This window comes from Acomys russatus, chromosome 8, assembly GCF_903995435.1.
Source record: "Acomys russatus chromosome 8, mAcoRus1.1, whole genome shotgun sequence".
In the NCBI taxonomy this organism is placed as follows: domain Eukaryota; kingdom Metazoa; phylum Chordata; class Mammalia; order Rodentia; family Muridae; genus Acomys; species Acomys russatus.
The window spans coordinates 16,328,047-16,349,723 of record NC_067144.1 but is presented as its reverse complement, the minus strand read 5'-3'; the positions used below and the strand labels follow the sequence as shown (position 1 = coordinate 16,349,723).

General features: G+C 45.1%; 3 protein-coding genes across 3 annotated transcripts in view; 2 read left to right on the top strand and 1 right to left on the bottom strand.

The window, feature by feature from the left end:
- Window positions 1-8,130, top strand: part of Senp5 (SUMO specific peptidase 5) — a 39,873-nt gene extending 31,743 nt beyond the window's left edge. Inside the window, exons 7-10 of the mRNA XM_051149759.1 lie at window positions 964-1,101; window positions 3,902-3,985; window positions 5,721-5,771; window positions 6,704-8,130. Coding sequence (XP_051005716.1) covers window positions 964-1,101; window positions 3,902-3,985; window positions 5,721-5,771; window positions 6,704-6,814 — 384 coding nt within the window. The 3' untranslated portion in view covers window positions 6,815-8,130. The remainder of the gene's footprint in view (window positions 1-963; window positions 1,102-3,901; window positions 3,986-5,720; window positions 5,772-6,703) is intronic.
- Window positions 8,131-13,250: 5,120 nt separating this feature from the next.
- On the bottom strand, window positions 13,251-19,803 carry Ncbp2 (nuclear cap binding protein subunit 2). The gene is made up of 4 exons (XM_051149757.1): window positions 19,575-19,803; window positions 15,611-15,792; window positions 13,938-14,076; window positions 13,251-13,467 (listed from the first exon to the last, which is right to left on the bottom strand). Exons 1-4 carry the CDS (start codon window positions 19,650-19,652, stop codon window positions 13,396-13,398), a joined length of 471 nt encoding a protein of 156 aa, XP_051005714.1. The 5' UTR covers window positions 19,653-19,803; the 3' UTR covers window positions 13,251-13,395.
- A 72-nt stretch (window positions 19,804-19,875) lies between these two features.
- Window positions 19,876-20,372, top strand: Ncbp2as2 (NCBP2 antisense 2 (head to head)). Its single transcript, XM_051149758.1, has one exon. It carries the CDS (start codon window positions 19,876-19,878, stop codon window positions 20,173-20,175), a length of 300 nt encoding a protein of 99 aa, XP_051005715.1. The 3' UTR covers window positions 20,176-20,372.
- Window positions 20,373-21,677: the final 1,305 nt, after the last annotated feature.

Sequence of the window (21,677 nt, the reverse complement as noted above, 5' to 3'; positions counted from 1 at the left end):
TTTCTCTGTGTAGCCATGGCTGTCCGGAACTTGCTCTGTAGACCAGGCTGGCCTCAGACTCACAGATCCGCCTGCCTCTGCCTCCCTAGTGTTGGGATTACAGACAGGCTTCATGGTCTATCCTTGAGAACTACATGAGGAAGGTCCTGTTGTTTCCCACATGTTACATACTGGGAAACCAGGGCATAAAGAGGCAAATAAAACTGACAGAACAAATGTATAAGAACTGAAATTTGAACTTCAGATTTACATAAGATTACCTGACCTTTATTTTTTAATTCAATTTGTTTAACTTTTGTTGCTTTTTAGTAGTGTTTAGTACTATAACTAGTTATGTGCTAGGATCCTTAACAGCTAAAAACAAAACAAAAAACCAGAACCACATAAAGGTAGAAGAAGAGAGTCAACTCCCCAGGGTTATCCTCTGACGCATACACACGTTATGTATGCACATTCATACATGAATAACAAAATAAGCTAAGTCAGATCAGACAACTGACAAAGCTAACTTTTGTAGGTTAAGTAGAAATAAAAACAATAAGGTTCTATTTGCCTTACTTTTGAATATTTTGACTTAGTAATTAAAAACATGAGCTTTAAACTGAGACATAGCAAGTGGGGAGGCACGGGGGGCAGGGGGCCACCAGCAGCAGCAATGTGTCTTTAATCCCAGCACGAAGGAAGCAGAGGCAGAAAGATCTCTTTGCGTTTGAGGCCAGCTTCATCTACAGAGGGAGTTCCAGGACAGCCAGGGTTATACAGAGAAACCCTGTCTCGGAAAGAAAAACAAAACAAAACAACAGAAAAGGAAACCAAAAGCAAACAAAAAAAGATGAGACATAGGTTCAAATCCTGCTTCACCGCCCTCCCATTTTATGATCTTTAACAGGTCAAAGGTCAATACATGAACACTGTTGTTGGTCCTGTAGTGATGGCTCCATTTCTTTCTCTTCTCTTAATCAGGTGGATTTGTTTAAAAAGAGTCTTCTGTTGATTCCTATCCACCTCGAAGTCCACTGGTCTCTCATTACTGTGACACTCTCCAATCGTATTATTTCATTTTATGATTCCCAAGGCATTCATTTTAAATTTTGTGTAGAGGTAAGTTAATGTTTTGCTTGTTTTACTTTTCATCTGTGGTTTTTGACCATGACACATCATAGCTCCAGACAGAGTAGTAGAGGACAGCTGTCAGGGCACAGTGACTGCACTGCTAGAGATCTGTGGGTCCCTTTTAGAGAGGTGCACCTTATTTGAGTTCAACATTTTTAAGGAGAGGCAGAAAAACATTTTTTTCCTTTCCTTAAAAAATGCTCAACTGTGGATAGAAACTTATTTTTTTCTTCATTTCTTTTAGAGCTAATATCTCAAATCCTCAAAGTAACTATTATGCTGGCACAAAATATTAGAATTCAGGTAAAGACATGATCTTATATAGCCCAGGCTGGTCTCAGAAGCTGGGATTACAGTTGTGTGCCTTCGCACCCATCCACTAATGCCAGTAAGAGTGCAACAAGGTGGGGGCACAAGTCAGCTTTCCTGGTTTCTCTGCATAGTGAAGAACCAGTTAGAAAAGTTTGCCTGATGCCAAGCAGTGGTGGTGTGTGCCTTTATTTCCAGCACTTGGGAGGCAGAGGGAAGCAGTTCGAGGCCAACCTGGGCTACAGAGAGAGTTCCAGAACAGAGAAATCCTGTCTGGAGATGGCTCAGAGGTTAAGAGCACTGTTTGTTCTTCCAAAGGTCCTGAGTTCAATTCTCAGCAACCACACGGTGGCTCACAACCATCTATACTGTGGTCTGATGCAAGTAGAGCACTCATATACATAAAATAAATAAATAAATCTTTAGAAAAAGAAAAAAAGGAAGATTTTACTTAACTAAAGTACCAGAGCCCATCACCTGGAGCGTACTGTAGTAAGAAATGTGCAAACTATTTGGAGAAAATCTGAATAGCTAGAGAAACAAGCTGACTCAGTGTTGAAAAAGAGTTCATCAAACTAAATTATAGCAATTTTCATTTCATCAATTTCCCAAGAAGGTTTTGCTTTTGGATGGGGGGGGGCAGTTCGAGACAGGGTTTCTCTGTGTAGCCTGGGCTATTCTGGACTCACTTTGTAGACCAGGCTGCCTTGAACTCACAGCGATCCACCTGCCTATGCCTCCTGAGTGCTGGGATTAAACGTGTGCCTGGCTTCCTTTGCTTTATTAAGAGAAGGTCTACTACGTAGCCCATGCTGGCATCAAACATGGTCATCCTGCCTTCAGCCTTCTACATTCTGAAATTATGGTGTACAACATCATGCTTGGTGTTGAGACCAGGGCTCAATTTGCTATGTAGCCAAGAATATCTTTGAATTCCTGGTCCTTCTCCTCTTCCCAGCCAAGTGCTGAGGTGTTAGTGTGTGTTACCATACCTGGCTTAGATGGTGCTGGGAGTTGAATCCAGGGCTTTGTGCATGCTAGGCCACTGAGCCACTAATAGGAGTTTGAGAGGTCTGATGAGCTTCTAGAATTCACACTGCAAAGTTCATATGCATGAATTTGAACTGCAACAGCGAAGGCAAACTCTGTCAGATGTCAAGGCATGTTATGAAAGTTTTACAATTAAAATGTTATTTGTATTGACTTAGGAATATAGATCGATTGGATTATCCACCATAAGTGTACAGAAATGTGTGCATGTGGAGGGGCATGGAATTCAGTATATGGTAAAGTTGAGAAGACAAACTGTAGAATTATGGCCCTGGGAAAATGAGCTGCAGCTTGGCAAGGCTATAGAGGCTTGCATTATGCCTACAGCATACAGAAGACAGGAACATGCCAGGCATGGTGGTGCACACCTTTCATTCCAGCGTTCAGGAAGCAGACACAGGTGGATCCATGCTTCCAGCCCAGTGAGGACCACTAAGTCAGAAAAGAGGAAAGTGTGAAGTCTTGGGTAAAATACAGAAGACGTTTTATTCATTCATGGAGTGGAAAGGCCTTCTTATATAAAAGAAGAAAAACAGCTTGATAAACTTAAGTGTATCACAAAAATCTGTGTTTATATCAGATTTGGAGTTACAGCTCAGTGGTAGAGTCCAGGCTTACCATACACATAGCCCAATGTTCAATTTTTTTTTTTTTTTTTTTTTGGTTTTTCGAGACAGGGTTTCTCTGTGTAGCCTTGGCCATCATGGACTCGCTTTGTAGACCAGGCTGGCCTCGAACTCACAGCGATCCGCCTGCCTCTGCCTCCCGAGTGCTGGGATTAAAGGCGTGCGCCACCACGCCCGGCTCCAATGTTCAATTTTTAGCACCACAAAATAAGTATCTGGGCAGTGGTGGCGCACGCCTTTAATCCCAGCACTTGGGAGGCAGAGGCAGGCGGATCACTGTGAGTTCAAGGCCAGCCTGGTCTACACAGTGAGTCCAGGACAGCCAGGGTTACACAGAGAAACCCTGTCTCGAAAAACCTAAATAAATAAATAAAACTTACCTACATCATCAAGTTAACAGACAAGTGATAGACTTGGAGAAAATAATTGTGATATTAACTGAATCTCTACAAATGAGTAGGGTGGGAAAGGGCCTCAGAAGTGGATAAGGAGGGCTAGAATGTTCTTCATTTAACCTGAGTTGTTAATGATGTCTGCCATGCTTTCCTTCTATGTTTAGATATAAGGTTTCAAATGTAGCAAGTTGACTCATAAAATGTTCTGGTACAGCGTCTGAGGCCTGAGCACATACAGGTGTGAGTGAAAGCTCTGCAATGAAGTTCCAGCTGGAAACTCCTTAAGGCAAATGTCACCCAGTTATACAGAGTACAGCTTCTTCCTGTGTTTCTGTGGTGGTGGGCAGGTTCCATGATCTCACAACTAATGGAACACAGCATGTGTGTTGTGGTTTGTTTTTTTCCCAGAATATAAGAAAGTATTTGCTGACTGAAGCCAGAGAAAAAAATAGGCCTGAATTTCTTCAGGGTTGGCAGACTGCTGTTACAAAGGTAAGGGCGTGGCACAAATGAAACCCCAGCATGTGCATGGGAGGCAGGGACCCAAGTGTGGGTGCCTGTTGAGAATGTTTGAAGACCTGGCATGAAAAGAGCTTCCAGGAGGTTCTAGGCAACTTAGACTAAATCTGCTTAGTATTTAAACATCTTGAGGCTCAGTTTCCCAGTACTTGCTGATGGCAGGTAGCATCCATCATGTCATCCTTGGTATAGTTAATAATCATGTGGTGTTCTATGGAGAATAAAGTTTTGTAGGAAGGGTGACACTTTACCTTGTAGTGTAATTTCCCTATGACCCACACAGACTCAGACATGGGCTAACTGCCTATGTGGGCATGAAGGGGCCAAGACGGGCCTGTGTAGGAATATAGTCCAGACCCAGTGTGTTTGGCACATGGAGCGGAGTGCTGAGGCATACATAGTCCCGCCAGCTGTTTACTTCTTTGTAATGATCTCATTTGACCTTTACAACCTGTGTGTCAGGCATTCTTTAGGGCTAAGCCACATCTATTCAGGTCTGTCTAGATTACTGACCCAGTGTTCTAGGCAGGGCCTTGAAAGAAAGGTTAAACCCAAGGCCAAAAGGTCAAGGCTAGTTCATCTTTGAAATCGAGCCACAGCTTTCTTTCTTTCTTTCTTTCTCTCTTCTTTTCCCCCTAGACAGGGTTTCTCTGTGTAGCCCTGGCTGTCCTGGAGTTGCTTTGTAGACCAGGTTGGCCTTGAACTCACAGCGATCCACCTGCCTCTGGGATTAAAGGTGTGCAACACCACGCCTGGCTCAGTTTTCTGTTTCTAATAATGTATATTTTAGTTCACATCAGAAATGAACTTGTAAATTTTTCTTCTATTTTTAAAAAAATGGTCTAGTTGACTGATTTATCTATCTAGCACATTGAAATATTCTCCATCCCTCCAGGGTCTTTCCTAGTCCTTCCTTAGATATAGTAACCAGTTCTTTTGGAAACATATTTCTTTGTGTTTATGATTTACTTCAAAGAATAAAACAAAACTGTATAGCCTGAGGTGAAAGTAAAAGCTACAAAGAACTTTATTAGGTAAGGTTATTTTTTTTTTTTTTTCCTTTTTTAGTTTTTCGAAACAGGGTTTCTCCGTGTAGCCTTGGCTGTCCTGGACTTGCTTTGTAGACCAGGCTGTCCTCGAACCCACAGCCATCCGCCTGCCTCTGCCTCCTGAGTGCTGGGATTAAAGGCGTGCGCTCCCACACCCAGCTAGGTAAGTTTTTTTTTTATTGCTATTGACAAAATATTTGACCAATGAAAGGCTCTCTTGTGGCTCACAGTCTGAGAGTGCAGTCCATCACGGCGGGGGGTGCACAGCAGCAGAGGCCTGAGACTGCTGGCTATATTGCGTCTCCAGCCAGGAAGCACGGAGGAATGAGTGATGACATCCAAGCATATGCTTTTGGATCCACAGGGCCACTTGTTTCCATTGTCAGCAAATTGACAGCACAACTACTTGGCTAGGTCTTTAAGATAGTTTTTAATTTGGTTTTCCCGTTTCCCACATTTAATTGGGGTTGCCACTTGAAAGATCTTTTCGCATGGCCATAGGCTTCCTTTATTGAGGTATTTGGGTACTGGAGGTATAGACCAGCTGTTTGGGGCAGAGAGGAGTCCCCACCTCTTGCTGATTTACCCATGGAAGCAGGTTTCTTGTGTGAAGAGTGATACTTTATCTATTTTAATGATCATCTTATTTTTCTCTTCAGTGTATTCCACAACAGAAAAATGACAGTGACTGTGGAGTCTTTGTGCTCCAGGTAAATACTATTTTTTTTTACAGTATATGAATTGGTTGTTTTATATCCAGAGAAGACATGGCCGTCCGGGTGTGTACAGGGTTAGGAAAGGCGACACTTTCCTTTTGTTGTTGCACGATGCTGGTTGCCGCATTTGCATATGTAGTCATTAGGAAGAACTGTCGCCCAGGGCCAAGGGTAGACAGGGGTCTCATCCATGTCTCACAGGAGGGCATTAGTAAGCTGCATCAGAGAAGTGCACGTATTTATGGGGAAATGATATTACACGTGAACTCAGGGGAAAGTAGCCCCACTGTACACCTCACACCTCATGAATGCTCGGCGTTTATAAGGAAACTCTCAAGGTTCCACTTAGTTTTCTGTGAGCTCTAAGGACAGGTTCAGCAAATTGCACTTGGGAAGAGTGCCTAGCTCTTCACTTGCCTGGAAAGCTAATCTTCATTTGGAAGTCAGTGCTCTATGACAGCATGATTTTTAAGCTAGACGTAGTGATGTACACCTTTGATCCTAAAAATCTACAGCAGATCTCTGTAAGCTCAAGGCCAGCCTGGTCTACAAAGCAAGTTCCAGTACGGCTATGGCTGCTTCACAGAGAAACCCTGTCTTAAAGAAACAACAATCAGAAAACAACAGCATGATTTTACAAGACCCCTAAGTGTTATTCTGCAGCTTTAAAACTGTTGAGGGGCGGGAGGCAGGAGCTATTTATGCCACTCGGGTGTCCCGGGGACAGAGTTTTATTTTGTTTTTGCTTTTAAGATTTATTTATATGAATGCTCTATCTGCATGTACACTTGAAAGTTAGAGGGCATTACAGATGGTTGTGAGCCATCATGTGGTTGCTGGGAACTGAACTCAGGACCTCTGGAAGAGCCGCCAGTGCTCTTGAGCCATCTCTCCAGCTCATTCTTTGTTTTTGTTTGTTTTTGCAGTACTGCAAGTGCCTCGCCCTAGAGCAGCCTTTCCAGTTTTCTCAAGAAGACATGCCTCGAGTGCGGAAGCGGATCTATAAGGAGCTGTGTGAATGCCGGCTCCTGGACTGAGTGAGACTCAGCAGGGACTCCATAAGGCAGCCATGTTGGAGCAGGTGGTTTGTTACTTGAATCTCCAAACACTTAATGAATTTTTACAGATATTTCAGATTGGTGGTATTGGGCCACTTATTACCTCAAATTTACTTTTGCCCTTCATTTCTCCTGCTATCATGTGCTTTTTTTAAATGTTCAGTTTAGTTTCATTTTTAACTTTATGGATTCCGTATGTCCCTCCCATATTTAATATTTATTATCCAAACGCATGCATATAGACAGAGCATGCAGTAAAGAGTATTAAAAAAAAAAAAAAGCCTAGTAGATTTGGTGCAGCTTTGAAACTTAGTTAGATGTGAACTGAATACAGGTTTAAAATTTAACCCCAGAACCTAAAAATGCAAGATGTTTTTGCTAGAGCATAGCTCAGAATAGATGTCCCTGTGACATAAAGGGTAGGTAGATGTGTTGTGGAAGAGCCAGCAGCTCTCGCTGACATCCCTCGGATGAGTCCCCAGCATGAGATGCATTTCCTTCTGAGGCTGAGAGTGGTTCTTCTGCTTAGGGACATGGTGATTGCAAGCACAGTGCTGATTTGAGAAGAATTAAGGTATGAGGGGGGCGGAAAGCAGCATCCTTGGGGGCCAGTTACCTTACTTAAAAAATAAAATAAAAAAGGATTTCTTTGTTTTGGTTTGAGATAAGGTCTCACTATGTAGCTCAAGCTGTCTGGAGCTCACAGTAGCTAGGCTGGCCTCACACTCAAGCTAACCCTGTCTCTGTCTCCCCAGTGCTGGTAATAGAGGTACACACCAATACACTCTACAGTAAGATTTCTATTTTGGTCTTAATATTTATAACATGTAGATTAAATCTCAAAAAAAGGCTTTTCCTGGGACGTTGAATTTTCTTGGATTTTTTTCTGGGTTTGACTTGTTAAAAAAAAAATCCTCAAACTCATGATTAAATAAATGAGAATTCGGCTCTACATGGAAGTAATTTGCTAGTTATCACCTCTCTTTGTTGCCACCCATGTATTCCAAGGTATTTAAGATTTACCAAAAAATGTTTCTACTTTAAGGCATCTGAAACACAAGCACTCAAAGTAGAAGACTGGCCTGAGATCTTCTGCAGGTAGGAGGAGAGAGGCAACACGAGGAGTGTTTCTTTCCAGTCTCCTCTGGTGGCTCAAGATCCCAAAGGGCTCTTGGGCTCCTACTGCAACAGTGTGAATCCTGTACTCAAGAATTGCCCATTTATTGAAGTTCATCCTCTGAGGCAGACTGTAGAGTAGCCCTGTCCTGTGGATCAGGATGGAAGTGGTAGATCTTAAATCTTTTTTTGTTTTTTGTTTTTCGAGACAGGGTTTCTCTGTGTAGCCTTGGCCATCCTGGACTCACTTTGTAGACCAGGCGCCACCACGCCCGGCTAGACCTTATACCTTTAATCTGGCCTTCTGTGACATGTTTGAATGGAAAATAAGATGCATGTTAACTCTAACCAGTTATTTTGTTGTGACCTGAAGGAGGAAGTTTGAGAACTTGTGCAGAAAACTACCAGGTAAACGGCAGAAGACAACTGCCTAGTTCTGCAGATGTTTAAAAAGCAGAAGAGGCAAGGTGGCTGAGTAGGGTTTGCTGCCTCAGTAAGGGCTGAATCAAACTTAGGTGTACATGCAGGGTTAGCAGCAGCAGCAGCACTGGGCAGTGGCCCTGGCCCTCTCAGCCATCTAGACTCAAAGTCCTTAGCATAAAGCCAGCTCAGCATTTCTTGTGCTTCAGGTCCTTAAAAAGGCTGAGAGTAGAGGCACTTCATGTTGCCACAAGTAAAGGTCAGGTTGTGTCGCCACTGGGAAGATGAGAATTTAGTCAGGGGAAGTTGTCTTTATTCTGAAGGACTAGGGGCTGAACTCACAGCCTGTGTGTATGTTAGGCAAGTGCTCTACCACTGGGCCACAACCTTAGCCCTCTTTGACGCTTTTTGTATTTTGAGACAGGGTCTTAAGCAGCTGCCTAGGTTGGCCTTGCATTTGCTCTGTGGCTGAGCCTGGCCTTGAGTTTATACTCCCAATACCTGAGTAGGTAGGATTACAGGCCAGGGCGCTCGAAGATCTCTTAGGGAGGAGGTTCAGGGAGCAAAGTCTCAGGTATCAGACTAGCCTCAGACTCATTGTGTGACTGAAGATGACATCGGTTCTCAGTCCTCTCCCAGGTGCTAGGATATAGGTCTCTGTCCCCGTGCCCACCTAAAGATGTAGCTGTAAGACTCTGAGACCTAACTACGGCGCCATGGGCATTTATATGCAAAGCATTAGTGGGTTTCTGTCTCTGTGCCTATGCTTATAGCCAGCAAAGAGACGACTGAATGAATGTCTCCAACTTAGTCTTGAGGAAGTACCTCACTTCCCAATAGCAGACCGTCATGCAGAAGTTACAGTTGTGTTCCTTTGAGAATCTTTGTTAGCTGGCCTCAGACTGGCTGTCCTTCTGCGCAGCCTCCCCAGCGTTTGGACTACATGGGTGCACGGCATGCTGCGTGCCTGGGAGTCACAATGTCCAGAGCCTGAGCTGCCCCCTCCGGTGTGAGAAAGGGTCATGTCAGCAGGGAGGCTTGCAGGAATGCACAGACTGGAGCCACCCAGATTGTTACTCTTTCCCTCCTCGCATGACAGGCACCTTCAGGTGGACTAATCAGCTTTACTTACGCCTCCGTGCTGAGTGTTTTCGGTCTGCTCTGAAGCTGTTTCTGCATTAGTGAGACTTGGTTTCAGCACACAGTTGTTTTTCTTTCCTGTTATTGCATGTAAACTTGTGTTCAGCTTTCCAGTCCTGGGGTGCAGACTCTGCTGTCCTGTAGTGGTGCTTCCCCGTCACTGGGATGAATGTTAGCCTTGGACAGACTGGGAGCTGTTCACATGAGGAGCTCTCAACAAGCCGCCCAGTCCTCACAGGCGTTACTTGGCTGAAGCTGTTTCTTTCCAGGATCTTTCCTTTCATTAAGCCCTGGCAATGAATAGAGATTTGATTCATCTTTTAGTTTTCCTAGGAATCATGGAGATTTTTCAGTTGGCCTCTAAGAAAGAGAAGAACAGTTGCTGCCAATAATTTCATAGCACATTTCTGGCTTTGCACTGTATTCTCTGTTTACCATTGACTGTAAATGGTAAATGGTCATCTTGACTTTATGGTTGGACTACAACAGCAACTAGGGACAGAGCCAGCACTCATTTATTGTGAGTTGTCCCTGTCCTCTGCAGTTTTGGCTCACTGCTTCTTCCCTGCCTTAGGAGCCATCGGGGGTCTGAGCAGGTCAAAGACAGTTATTAGTGTAAATTAAATACACTGATTATCTGCTCTGCTTCATTATGTTAAGGAATCAAGTTAATCAACAGTTATAAAGCACATAGTTTTGCTGTGTGCTAGGCTATGCCTCCTGGCTGGTGGATATCTAAGATCTGGAGAATAGGATTCAAGAAGTGCTATTGTACTTGGGGTTATAAAAACAGACCTAGACGACTGTTCACTTGAATGATACCTGTTGGTCCGAAAGAGATTTTATTAAAAAATTATGATCATGTAAAATTACAGTCAGTGCTCAACCCTTCTAGCAAAATATTTTTTTGAAAATAAACTAAATGCCTTTATAAACATGTGTTTCTTGTGTTGAATAACATGTACTGTGATTGACAATGTATTTCACAGAGTTACTGCAGTGGTGACAAGACTTCCTGAGGAAACCCTGCTTTGCTCTAGCCATAGAGCTGTCCTGCAACAGGATCTCCCTTCCTGGACGTGCTCTAGTTTATCCACCCACAGCTACTTGACATCTGCAGCTACTGAGTATGGAAAATGTGCTTGGTGCCAGTAAAAACTCAGGGTTTGGGCTGGGCATGGTGGCACACACCTTTAATCCCAACAGACAGAGGCAAGTGGAGCTCTGTGAGTTGCAGGCCAGAGAGGACTACAGAGAGACACTGTCTCAAAACAACAACAAAGAATAACAACTATTTACTTATTTCCTTTTTTTTCCCAAGACAAAGTTTCTTTGTGTAGCCCTGGTGGTCTCGGAACTTGCTCTCCAGACCCTCCTGCCTCTGCTGCCACGTGCTGGAACTAAAGGCGTACACCACCAATGCCCAGCCAGCAGGCACTCAGCGCCATTTACTTTGCTTGTGAGCATTCTGCATGTAAGTGCTCCACAGTGCACGTACTGGATTCCATGGAGCTAGTGTCATGGACAGTTGTGAGTTACATGAGTGCTGGGAAGTGAACCCAGGCCTCTGGCAGACAGCAAGTGCCACCACCGAGCCATTGCTCCAGCCCCAACTTTATTATTTTTAAATGCCACACATGGTGTCTGGCTATGATATTGGATGGCAGAGCTTGAAACCAAGTCTCAAGTTGTATACTTCAGTTTAAGCTCTGAATCTTACAGGTCCCAGGATGGCTGTTCTTAGTCTTTAGTCACACATATTAGCCTACACATGGCTTTTGTGTTTTTTCTTTGTAGTTTTTTGTTGCTGTTCTTTGGAATATAGATGAACTCTACCTTTTGAGATAGGTTCTTGCTGTGTAACCTTGGCTATAATCTTTTTCCTCAGCTCCCCAAGTGTCAGGGTTACAAGCCCGTGTCACCAGACCAAACTCAGCATGTTTCTCTGAGGTCTCACTTCCTTTGATTCAAGTGACTCTCCCAGAGTAAAGGGGCAGCAAATACGTGCCTCTTTATAAGGGAGGAATAAATACACAGAATAAGTTGGTCTAACTTTTATTGGAACTTATTACAGAAGGTAGCTCCCATTGTTTTGGGTCGTAAGAGTATAGAAATCTGAGTTATATTTTACTACAAAAGAATAGAAGACAAGGGGGGCTTGGGGAGATGGCTCAGAGGTTAAGAGCACTGTCTGCTCTTCCAGAGGTCCTGAGTTCAATTCTCAGCAACTACAATGTGGCTCACAGCCACCTATACCCTCTAATGCCCTCTTCTGGCCTACAGGTGTACCTGCAGATAAAGCATCATATATATAAAATAAATAAAATCTTTAAAAAAAAAAAAAAAAAGTCAAACTACGGTAATAAAAGCTTTATTTTAAAGTGTCTCCTTATTGAGTATTTGCAAATGGACTCTCTAAACATTACAGTTGTTACAGCTCCAAACAAACACACACACTTAATGCAGCATCAAAGATGTTCTGCCCTAACCTTGAAAAACTAGAGACAATTAGAAGGATGCTTTAGTGACAACACATCATGAAAAGATTTACTTGTATCATGAAAAAACAATCTCTAGGCTCCCTCTGTAGAGACCAATCTCTAGCTCACTATAGCACAACCCCCCCCCCCCCAAAAAAAAAGCCTAAAAGATGTCTCTTAGTTACAACAGACATTTCCTAGAGGCGGCTTTCTGTTGTTAAGCACTCCCAAGTTTTCAACTTTTATTGTTTAGGCAGTCCTGAGCATTAAACCTGGGACTACTCACATAATACCTGAGTGCTGAATCACCGTGCCCTGGATCTTCCCCAGGCCCTTTTATGTTTCTCTTTTGAGGCCGACTCGAATGGTGCTCAGGCTGGCCTTGAACTTTGGTCCTCTTGCTTTAGCCTCCCAAGTAGCCGGGATTGCAGGCCTGGCTGAAGCCCTTTTCTAAAGCCTGTTTTCTTCTGAGGTCATTATGAAAATAGGAAGGCATCAATAATCTAATAGTTCAACTGCAGCTTCTGTGTTGAGGCAGTGTTGAACTTTCATCCCATGTCCTACGGACAGTGTCTTCCCTACTACTTAGGCTATTGGAGGCTCGCTCTATAGCAAAATCCTTGGGTCTTGTTTGTTTTTTTCTTGTTTTGTTTTAAACCCTCAGCGAAACATTTGCATCTTTTGGAACTGTATTCAGTGAACACGGTTCAAGTCCTGATAGTACCCTGATGTATAAAGCACAGAAGCAGATGGCATCCCCAGGGCCATTTAAACTTGATTTCTGTGCCAACTATACTGAAATATAAAAAGCAAATCCAGCTGACAAATACCTGTTCCTACTTTACAGCAAAGCCACAGACTATAAAACCTCACCAATAAACATGCAAACTTAGGTCGTGTGTGGTGGCACACATCTTTAATCCCAGCCAGAAGGCAGAGGCAGGTGGATCGCTGTGAGTTTGAGGCCAGCCTCGTCTACAAAGCGAGTCTAGGACAGCCAAGGCTACACAGAGAAACCCTATTTCGAGGGGAAAAAAAAAAAAAAAAAAAACAGCAACAACATGCAAACTTAAAATGTAAAAAATTACTTCGGTCCCCATGTAGATTACCAACCTACTTGTAAAGTCAATTCTGACATTTTTTCCAGTCTCTCTAAACGTGTGGCATTCAGCTGACAGTTTAACTGGCACAGGTTAAGTCTGTTGCCCAGGAATACAGCTTTGACCTAATAACACAACACCATCCTAATAAGACTAGAGTTAAAGGCATTCTTTTGGATTCTGTCCTTTAATATTTCTGAGGAAACCCAGAAGTGGCTTCCGGTGCACAAAGACCCTAATCAGATCCCGGGCCCTGTTCTCCAGCGTCATCAACGGCGCAAGCTGTGTCCTTGGGGTTCACCACTCACTGTTTTTGGACCAGTTTCCCATAGCCGCCTCTCCCAGCATCGTAGTCCTCCCGGTATTCATCTCGAACCTTAATGGAGAAACACAGCACTGTGTGATGGTGATGCAGTAAATATGCCTCTGGAATCATGCAGACACAGCTAAGCCTCTTCAGGTGGCCACAGGCAAGCTCATTTGAGTGCATTTTGCTTTTGCTCCAGACATTGTTGCGGGGGAAGGACCCTAGCATGAGTTCAGTAACAGCCACTTGCACAAATGTATGACTACTTCAGTCTCAGATTTCCTTATCACTGGCCCTGATGTGCACCCATCTATAATTTCAACATTCTGAAGGCAAAGGCAAGAGGATCTCAGGTTTGATGCCAGTTTGTCTACATGGCAAAATCTTGTCTCAGAACCCCTCCCCCACCATCCGAGAAAACCAAACCTTATCAAAACTAATAAGCATGAGGTCCTTACAAAAGAATAGCCAGAGACAAAAGGCTTGTAACTGGAATCCCAGGCAGAGACTCTGCTCAGGTAGGTGCCCTTGTAACGTACCTGACCCCCAGACCGTCCCCGGCCATACTGCCGGCCTTCCTTGAAGCCTGCATCCCAGTCTGTGCGGATGAGCCGGTCGTCCAGCCGGGTCCCGTTTATGTACCGCATTGCGTTCTCTGCGTCTGCTCTCGAATAGTATCTTAGTGTTAGTGTTAAGGAGCACGGCATTTCTTCAGACATTTTAGAGACAGGAAGGAACACCTCATCATACAGAGTTGCTAAAATAAATAAATAAAAGTAGAAAAAGTAGCCCAACCAGACTAATTACATAGAAAATCATTTTGTAGACTAAAGTCGCAGTTGGTCCAACAGCACTTACAGGCAAATGACATTTGTCTAGGCCCGAGTCCGTCAGGATTTCCTAGATATAACTCCTAATTGTTATCTCGTCTATTTTTTACTTGCATATAGAAAATATGGTCAAGATATTATCAGACCACTAACTTCTTATGCAGAACTATGACAAAGTTGAACAAAGTGATTCATGTCTATAATCCTAGCACTCAGGAGGCTGAAGCAGGAGGATTGCTGTGAGTTTGAGGCCAGCCTGGGCTACACACCACGATTCTATCTCATAAAAAAAAAAGCCAAAGTAAAACAACAAATCCCAAAAGGGGCCAGAGAGCTAGCTCAGTGGTTAAGGGCACCTGCTCTTTCAGAAGACCTGGGCTTGATTCCCAGAATCTACATGGTAGGCTACGACCATCTTAAGTCCATTTTCCAGTGGATCTGATGCCCTCTTCTGAACTCAAAGGGCACTACATACACGAGGCACAACATACCTCATACATCACACACGCACCTTACCCATATGCAAACATGTTTTAATAAATAAATCTTAATTACTGACTTAAGCAATTATAATTAGCAGCTGGACTTGCCTGGTGGAGGAGATTCTTGTTTTAGATGGGGGAAACATTTGGTAAAATCCAAGCACCTGACACCTAGACTGAATTGTGGTGATATGGATCTGGATCCTCAGCTGCCTAGGGGCTGAGCCTAGGAGTCTAGAGCAACATAAGAAGTCCTGTCGTTGCCCCCCTCCCCCTGCAAAAAAAAAAAAAAAGAAAGTCCACCTTTTTCTTTTTTTAATTGGAGACAGGGCTTCACTATATAGCTCTGGCTGTCCTGGAACTTACAATGTGGATTGGGCTGAGCTCACTCAGAGAGATCTGTCTCCAGGGTGCTAGGATTAAAGGTGTGTGCCACACCCAGCTAAATACGCAACATTTCTGAACAGATGTTAACTATCAGTTTCACAGTTTGCAGAAGATGGACTCATAGGAAGAAGTGAGAGAAAGTATAGAGATTGTAATTAGCTAAAACACGTGGCACTCATCTTTATACCTTTATTTCTAACACCTAGGAGGCAGGGCAGGTAGATGGCTAGAGTCCAGGCTAGCCAAGGCCATACAATAGACCCTGTTTCAAAAAAAAAAAAAAGGAGGCAGGAGCCGGGTGTGGTGGCGCACACCTTTAATCCCAGCACTCGGGAGGCAGAGGCAGGCGGATCGCTGTGAGTTTGAGGCCAGCCTGGTCTACAAAGTAAGTCCAGGATGGCCAAGGCTACACAGAGAAACCCTGTCTCCAAAAACCAAAAAAAAAAAAAAAAAAAAAAAAAAAGGAGGCAGGCACTCGGCTCAACAGCTACTTTAGATGCCCGAGAAGGATACTCCACAAAGCAGAACCCACACGCTGTTTTCTTCATTTTATCCAGGCCCATGATGATCTTCTTGATGTCACCACTTTTGCTGAAGAGTTCATAGATCTGCTCTTCGGTTGTATAGAAGGAGAGATTTCCCACATACAGGGTACAGCTTTTCTTGAGTAACTTTTCTTGCTCTTCATTGTCACCCTAGAAAGTCAAGTAGAGATGAAGTTAAACACTGCAAACTAGAGAAGTCTGCTTCGGGCTGGGGAAACAGGGTTCTCAGCCAGCAAAAGCATGAGTTGTGCGGGCTTCACAACTTGAGTTTGATCCCTATAACTCCCTGAGAAGCTGGCGGTGGGGTCATGCACCTATAATCCCAGCGCTCCTACAGGAGCCTGGCTGGAGAGACAGGAGAATCTCTGAAAGCTTAACAGTCAGCCCAGCATGGAGTACACAGTGCAGAGCAGAGAGAAGAGTAAATCCTCTGGTGGTTTTAATCCTAGCACTTGGGAGGCAGAGCCAGCTGGATCTCTGTTAAGTTTAAGGCCAGCCTGGTCTACAGAGTTCCAGGACATCCAAGGCCACACAGAGAAATCCATCTCAAAAAACCAAGGGGGCTGTGAATCTTCAAAGAGGTGAAAGGTGAGAAGCAATTTCTGAAGTTTCCTGTGCCCTCCACAAGCATCACACAGACAATGAACAGATTTGAAAACTAAAAATGAAGAGCCTTGCTTAGAGCCATACTCCTAAGTATAAACATTCTGATTTGGGGATTAAAGTCTCTCAGATTCTTCCAACATATTAACATAATTCTGTGCCAGAGAGGTTGTTGGGGGTGGTGATGGGATGGAGAGAGAGACTGTTCCAGAGGACAATGGTTCAATTCCCATTACCCACAAAGTAGCTTATAACTGTCAATAACCCCAGTCCCAGGGGATTCAGTGCCCTCTCTTGCTTCTGTGGCTGGTCACTAGGCATGCACATGGTGCACAGATATATGTGCAGGCAAATGTTCACAAGCATAAAATAAAAAATTTTTCAAATGTGGGTTTGTTTGGTTTGGTTTATCTTGGATGGCACTGGCAATGGAACCAGGACGTGACTGTTAGGCAGGAGGTCTACCAGCCTGGACGCACTCCCATTGTAATTACTAACATAAGGTTCAGACTGCTCTTAGTGGAGAGACAAAGCGTGCGACTCCTCCTAGACCACACTGCCCCACAGTGGCACGGCTGCTTCTTGTACAGTCCATGCCCTCAGCATTGGATGCTTCTCTAATGGCCCAAGTTTAAATTCTAGACGTTGATGTACCATGTCAGAAAGACCCTTTGCCCTTTATAGCCGAAAGCAGTCCCTGTGATACTCCCCAGAGCCTAGTCACAGCAAGACCTGCTAGGTGATGTGCACGCTTCTATTTCTGTTCCATGTGAGAGAGAACTCAATGATTACTAAGAAGACCTTAGCTTTGGCTGGCCTAGAACTCAGAAACTCACCTGCCTCAAGGCTCTTGAATGCTGGGATTACAGATGTGTACAACCAAGTCCAGGAGTCACTTTCTTTAAAAAACAGGATGAAGCCAAAGCGCTGGAGATGGGCATTTAAGTGGGCTGACAACCCCCAGGGGTAAGATGGTTCTTCTGTCCTAGACATGGTGCCTGGTTACTTGTGGTGGTGGGCGACAACCCCAAGGCCTCAAGGCACCATGAACACCATCCCAGACCCCTGTCCTCTAGAACCTTAGACTGCAGCCGAGACTGGCCTTGAAATCTGAACCTCCTGCTGCTTCAGCCCCCTGAATGCTGTGGTTACACACAGGAGCCACCACACTGTTAGCGTGGCAGCTTAGATGTCTGTACAATCTAATGGGGGCGGCGGCGGGGGGGGGGGGTGGGGTGTTCGCAAACATTAACCAGATGGTGGAATCAGCCCAGAGGTAACTGAGAAGACTCATGCTCAAGGCATTCACTCAATCTTCCATTTTCCATTTGGTATTCCTTCGGTAATGCTGGTCCAATTCCCTTTATCTGAGAATATGAGCACACTAGTCACCTCAGAGAGAGCCAGGACTGTTGCAGTTATTTTTACCAGTATGACCTAATAATGTTTATTATTAGGCCTATAATTATTATTACAGCAGTATTTTCTAACCTGCTAGCAATCAACAAGACACAGACACCTCTTATGTCTTAAAATAGCCTTGGGGCAGGGAAAATATTAATCCCCTAAAACTACTTACCATAATGGGGCAGGCATGGGATCCCACGCCATCTGGTTCTAATAATGTCTATCAAGCTACCTCCCATCCATAATCCCAAAAATTTGCTAATTATCATCTGGGCCAAATCTCCATCCACACCGGCCACATGCTTCTCCTCCACCTAACCCACGGTGCAGCCTTCTTCATCCCCTCCTCTGGTCTCTTCTCCCAAGATTCTGTCTCCCCTAGCCCCGGAAACTTAGCCAGGCCCATTTGCCCTTCCCAGGTGTGATGGCCTTTTATTGGTCAAAGAGCTAAGGCTCTTAGGCAAGGTACAGGTGGGGCACAAGACAGCAAACAGTACTTTCTATCAAAATAAATCAGACCAACCTCCAACACAGGATAGCAGGTTTAATGTTTTTAGCGGTAGTTAGGAACACTTAAAAGGAACTAATTGAGTCTGGTGTATTTCACCACAGCTTGTTCTAGTTGGGCCTTTAGTCCTGCAGAACTAGAAACTTCTCTCAGGCTGCTTTGGTGCTAGAGTTCTTTTTGTTTTTACCTGTTTGCTTTTTAAGAGATTTTATTTAATGCATGTTTGACCTATATTCATACACACGTACCGCATTCATGCTGTACCCATTGAGGCCAGAAGGGGGAAGAGTTGGACCTGGCGTTAGAGGTGGTTGTGAGCCACCAGGAGAGCTGGGAACCAAACCCTGGTCCTCTGCAAGTGTTCTTAACCTCTGAACCATCCCAAGATGGAGTGCAAAGTGAAAGAAACAAGAAACAAAGAGTATGAAGGGTCAAATTAAATGTATGCGTGTGGGTATGTACATGTAAATGCAGTGCCTTCAGAGGCCAGAAGAGGGCGCTGTACACTCTGGAGCACCGACACACTACATTCGGAAAATGCACATGACAAATTATTACTGTCCAAAGAGAGCTACAGGTTTTTTGTTTGTTTGTTTTGTTTTGTTTTGTTTTTTTGGGTCAGGGTTTCTCTGTGTAGCCTTGACTGTCCTGGACTCGCTTTGTAGACCAGGTTGGCCTTGAACTCACAATGATCTTCCTGCCTCTGCCTCCCAAGTGCTGGGATTAAAGGCGTGTGCCACCACGCGGCTCAGGCTCTTGAAAATAGAAATGAATGACTCCTCTCCTGATTTTAATTTTGCAGGATGCTTTATATTCATTATGGTTATTTATTGATGTGGAACTATTCAAAGTGAAAAGTGGTGGAAGTGAAACATACCAGACAGCAAACATTTTAAAATAAAGAAATAAATTGGATTTCGTTATTTTCAAGACAGGGTTTCTCTGTACTGGATTTTGCCATCCAGACACCCATAATGTGACTTGTGTGGCCTGTCCCTTCCAATGCCCGTCGGACAGCACAAACAGGACTCAAATTTGAGTCTCCTACTGCCAACTTTGTAGGGTTGTATTACAGAACTACCAAAGGGTAGTGTCTGGCTTACTATAAAAACAAACCCGCTGTTGTGTCTGGGTCAGCCGCCACAGAAATATCTTACTACATTCACCTTCCCAAGCAAGACAAATCCATCACATAGGAGCCAGCACTACCCGAACCTCCCTTGGGGCTGGTACTCCCAGCCGGCAACAAGAAAACGTGAAAGCGAGTCTCAGAGTCCCTAGGAGATAAAGTGGCGTCGGTGATATCCAAACACCGCTGGGATGCCATTCGCATTTTGGGACCCTAGCAAAACAGGAAGACAGACACAGCATTCGGGCACAAGGTTTGCCCCTCTCGTGGCCCGGCCCGCCTTACCCGAAAGTGCTGGTCCCGGTACTCGCTGAGCTCCACGTAGGAGTCGCTGCGCAGCGCCTTCAGAAAGCCACCCGACATGGTGCACAGCCACGAACCACGACGCGGCCACGGCTGGAAGGACCAGGGAGCAACAGCGGCGGAAACGGAAATGCGTGCGGCCTGCTGCGGAAAGTGCACGGAGTCGGCACCAATCCTGGTGCGGCTGTGTCGTCATCATGCAGCGCCTGCTGATCCGTTGTTGGGTGAGGCCGGTCGGAAGGCGAGTACAGCGACCCGAAGGTTCCTGGGCGCTCGGAGAACCATGGTCTTCCGGCGGCTGCTGGCAGCCCTGCTACACAACCAGCAGCTGGTGGAGCGGTTGTCCGAGTCGCGGCCCATCCGGCGGGCGGCTCAACTCACGGCCTTCGCGCTGCTGCAGCTGCAACTGCGTGGCCGCGACGCGGCCCGACATCTGCGCGCCCTCGCGGATCAGCCCCCGGGCTCCCTGCGTCGCCGCGCCGCCCGGTTCAAGGACACTTTCACCCAGGAACTTAACCGCGGTCTCCGGGACCGTCCAGGGCCACCACCAGGTCGGCAGAAGGGCCCGGGCGCCAACGCGTAAGCACGGACCGTACTCTCCCGGGCCGAGGTCACCTACCCTCCCTTCAGTGGTCTACACCCACCTTAGCATTCATCTAGCCATCTGGGGCACCGTACGCCGCCGCTTCGAATCCTGACACGGATTGTCAACAAGCAGGCGCCTAAGGTCAAAGGGACAGATGCGCGGTAGTCTTGTGACTAGGCCAGATGTAAAAACCCCCGGAAGCCCCCCGGTGGTAAAGAGTCTAGACTAGAACATTACAAATCTGAGAGCCGTGGACAAACCTCCAGAAAGCAAGCCTGTCTTCTGCAAACGGGACTGAAGCTGAATAAATGCTGCTGCGTCTACGTTGGTGCGGGAGAATACTGCGCCAGGGAAGATAGTGATGCAATGACAACCCTGAGGTTGCCAGAATCCGATTAAATGTGTAAGCTGATTAATAAGTCTGAATGTGGTATTTCTTAGACAAAGTGGAACTCTAGGGACTGTAGGAAAATGCTAATAATAGCACGTTAAGCGACTGTGTTGATAATTGCTGTAGGCATTCTGTGTGCTTTGTGATTTAAAATCCCATACATGTGAAGAACTGAAGGCCGCTTTTCTTTTTTTTTCTTTTTTTTTTTTTTTTTTTTTTTTTTTCTGAGACAGGGTTTCTCTGTGTAGCCTTGGCTGTACTGGACTCACTTTGTAGACCTGACTGGTCTCGAACTCAGAGCGGTCCACCTGCCTCTGCCTCCCCAAGTGCCGGGATTAAAGGTGTGCGCCACCACGCCTGGCTCATCATTTACTCTGCTCAGGGACTGCCTTTTCCATCACCACTAAACAATAAGGTCTCTGATATCATGGCCTCTAATGCTTGGTGCCCTCCTCCCCATTTTGAGGGTCTGGGGTATTCACGATGGTCAGCTATTTGAACTGTGATTAGTAACCCAGACATGTATCCTGCCCTGTCATTTTGAGACTCCTAGCTTAATTTCTGCACCTGTCTAAGCCACTCAGTTAATTTTAGCATCTAGAAGGCTTGAAGCTATCGGAAAAAGTTTCAGACTGGGTACCAGATTCTGAACAGTCTGGGTTCTCAGTTCCCATTGGGACAGGCTAAGGGGGCCTCGCAGCATGCTGAGACGCTTCCTTATTCCGGGAGAACTTTTTCTGGGTGCTGGGGATCATGCCTACAGCCTTTAGCAGGCTAACCAGGCCCTCTACCGCTGAGCTGCATCACCCAGCCTTTGAGAGGATGGCCAGAGAATTCCACCACTGCTCAAGAAGAGGTTAAGTAGGTATTTTCTAGAACAGTTCGTTTTGGTAGGACCCAAACACTGAGTCCACAGGCACCAAAGCCACATGAAGTATAATACAACTACTGCTGCCTTGTTAAAAAGCCTTGTAGCGGCATGTCTATCAAACTAAGGGGCATGTGCTATGGGCTCCAGGAATGACAGTGGTCTTCAGATCCCCCTCCTATCTGTTGTAAGATTGGGTGGAAGCTTTAAACAAAGGACTAAAGGAAAACAAAGGATTAT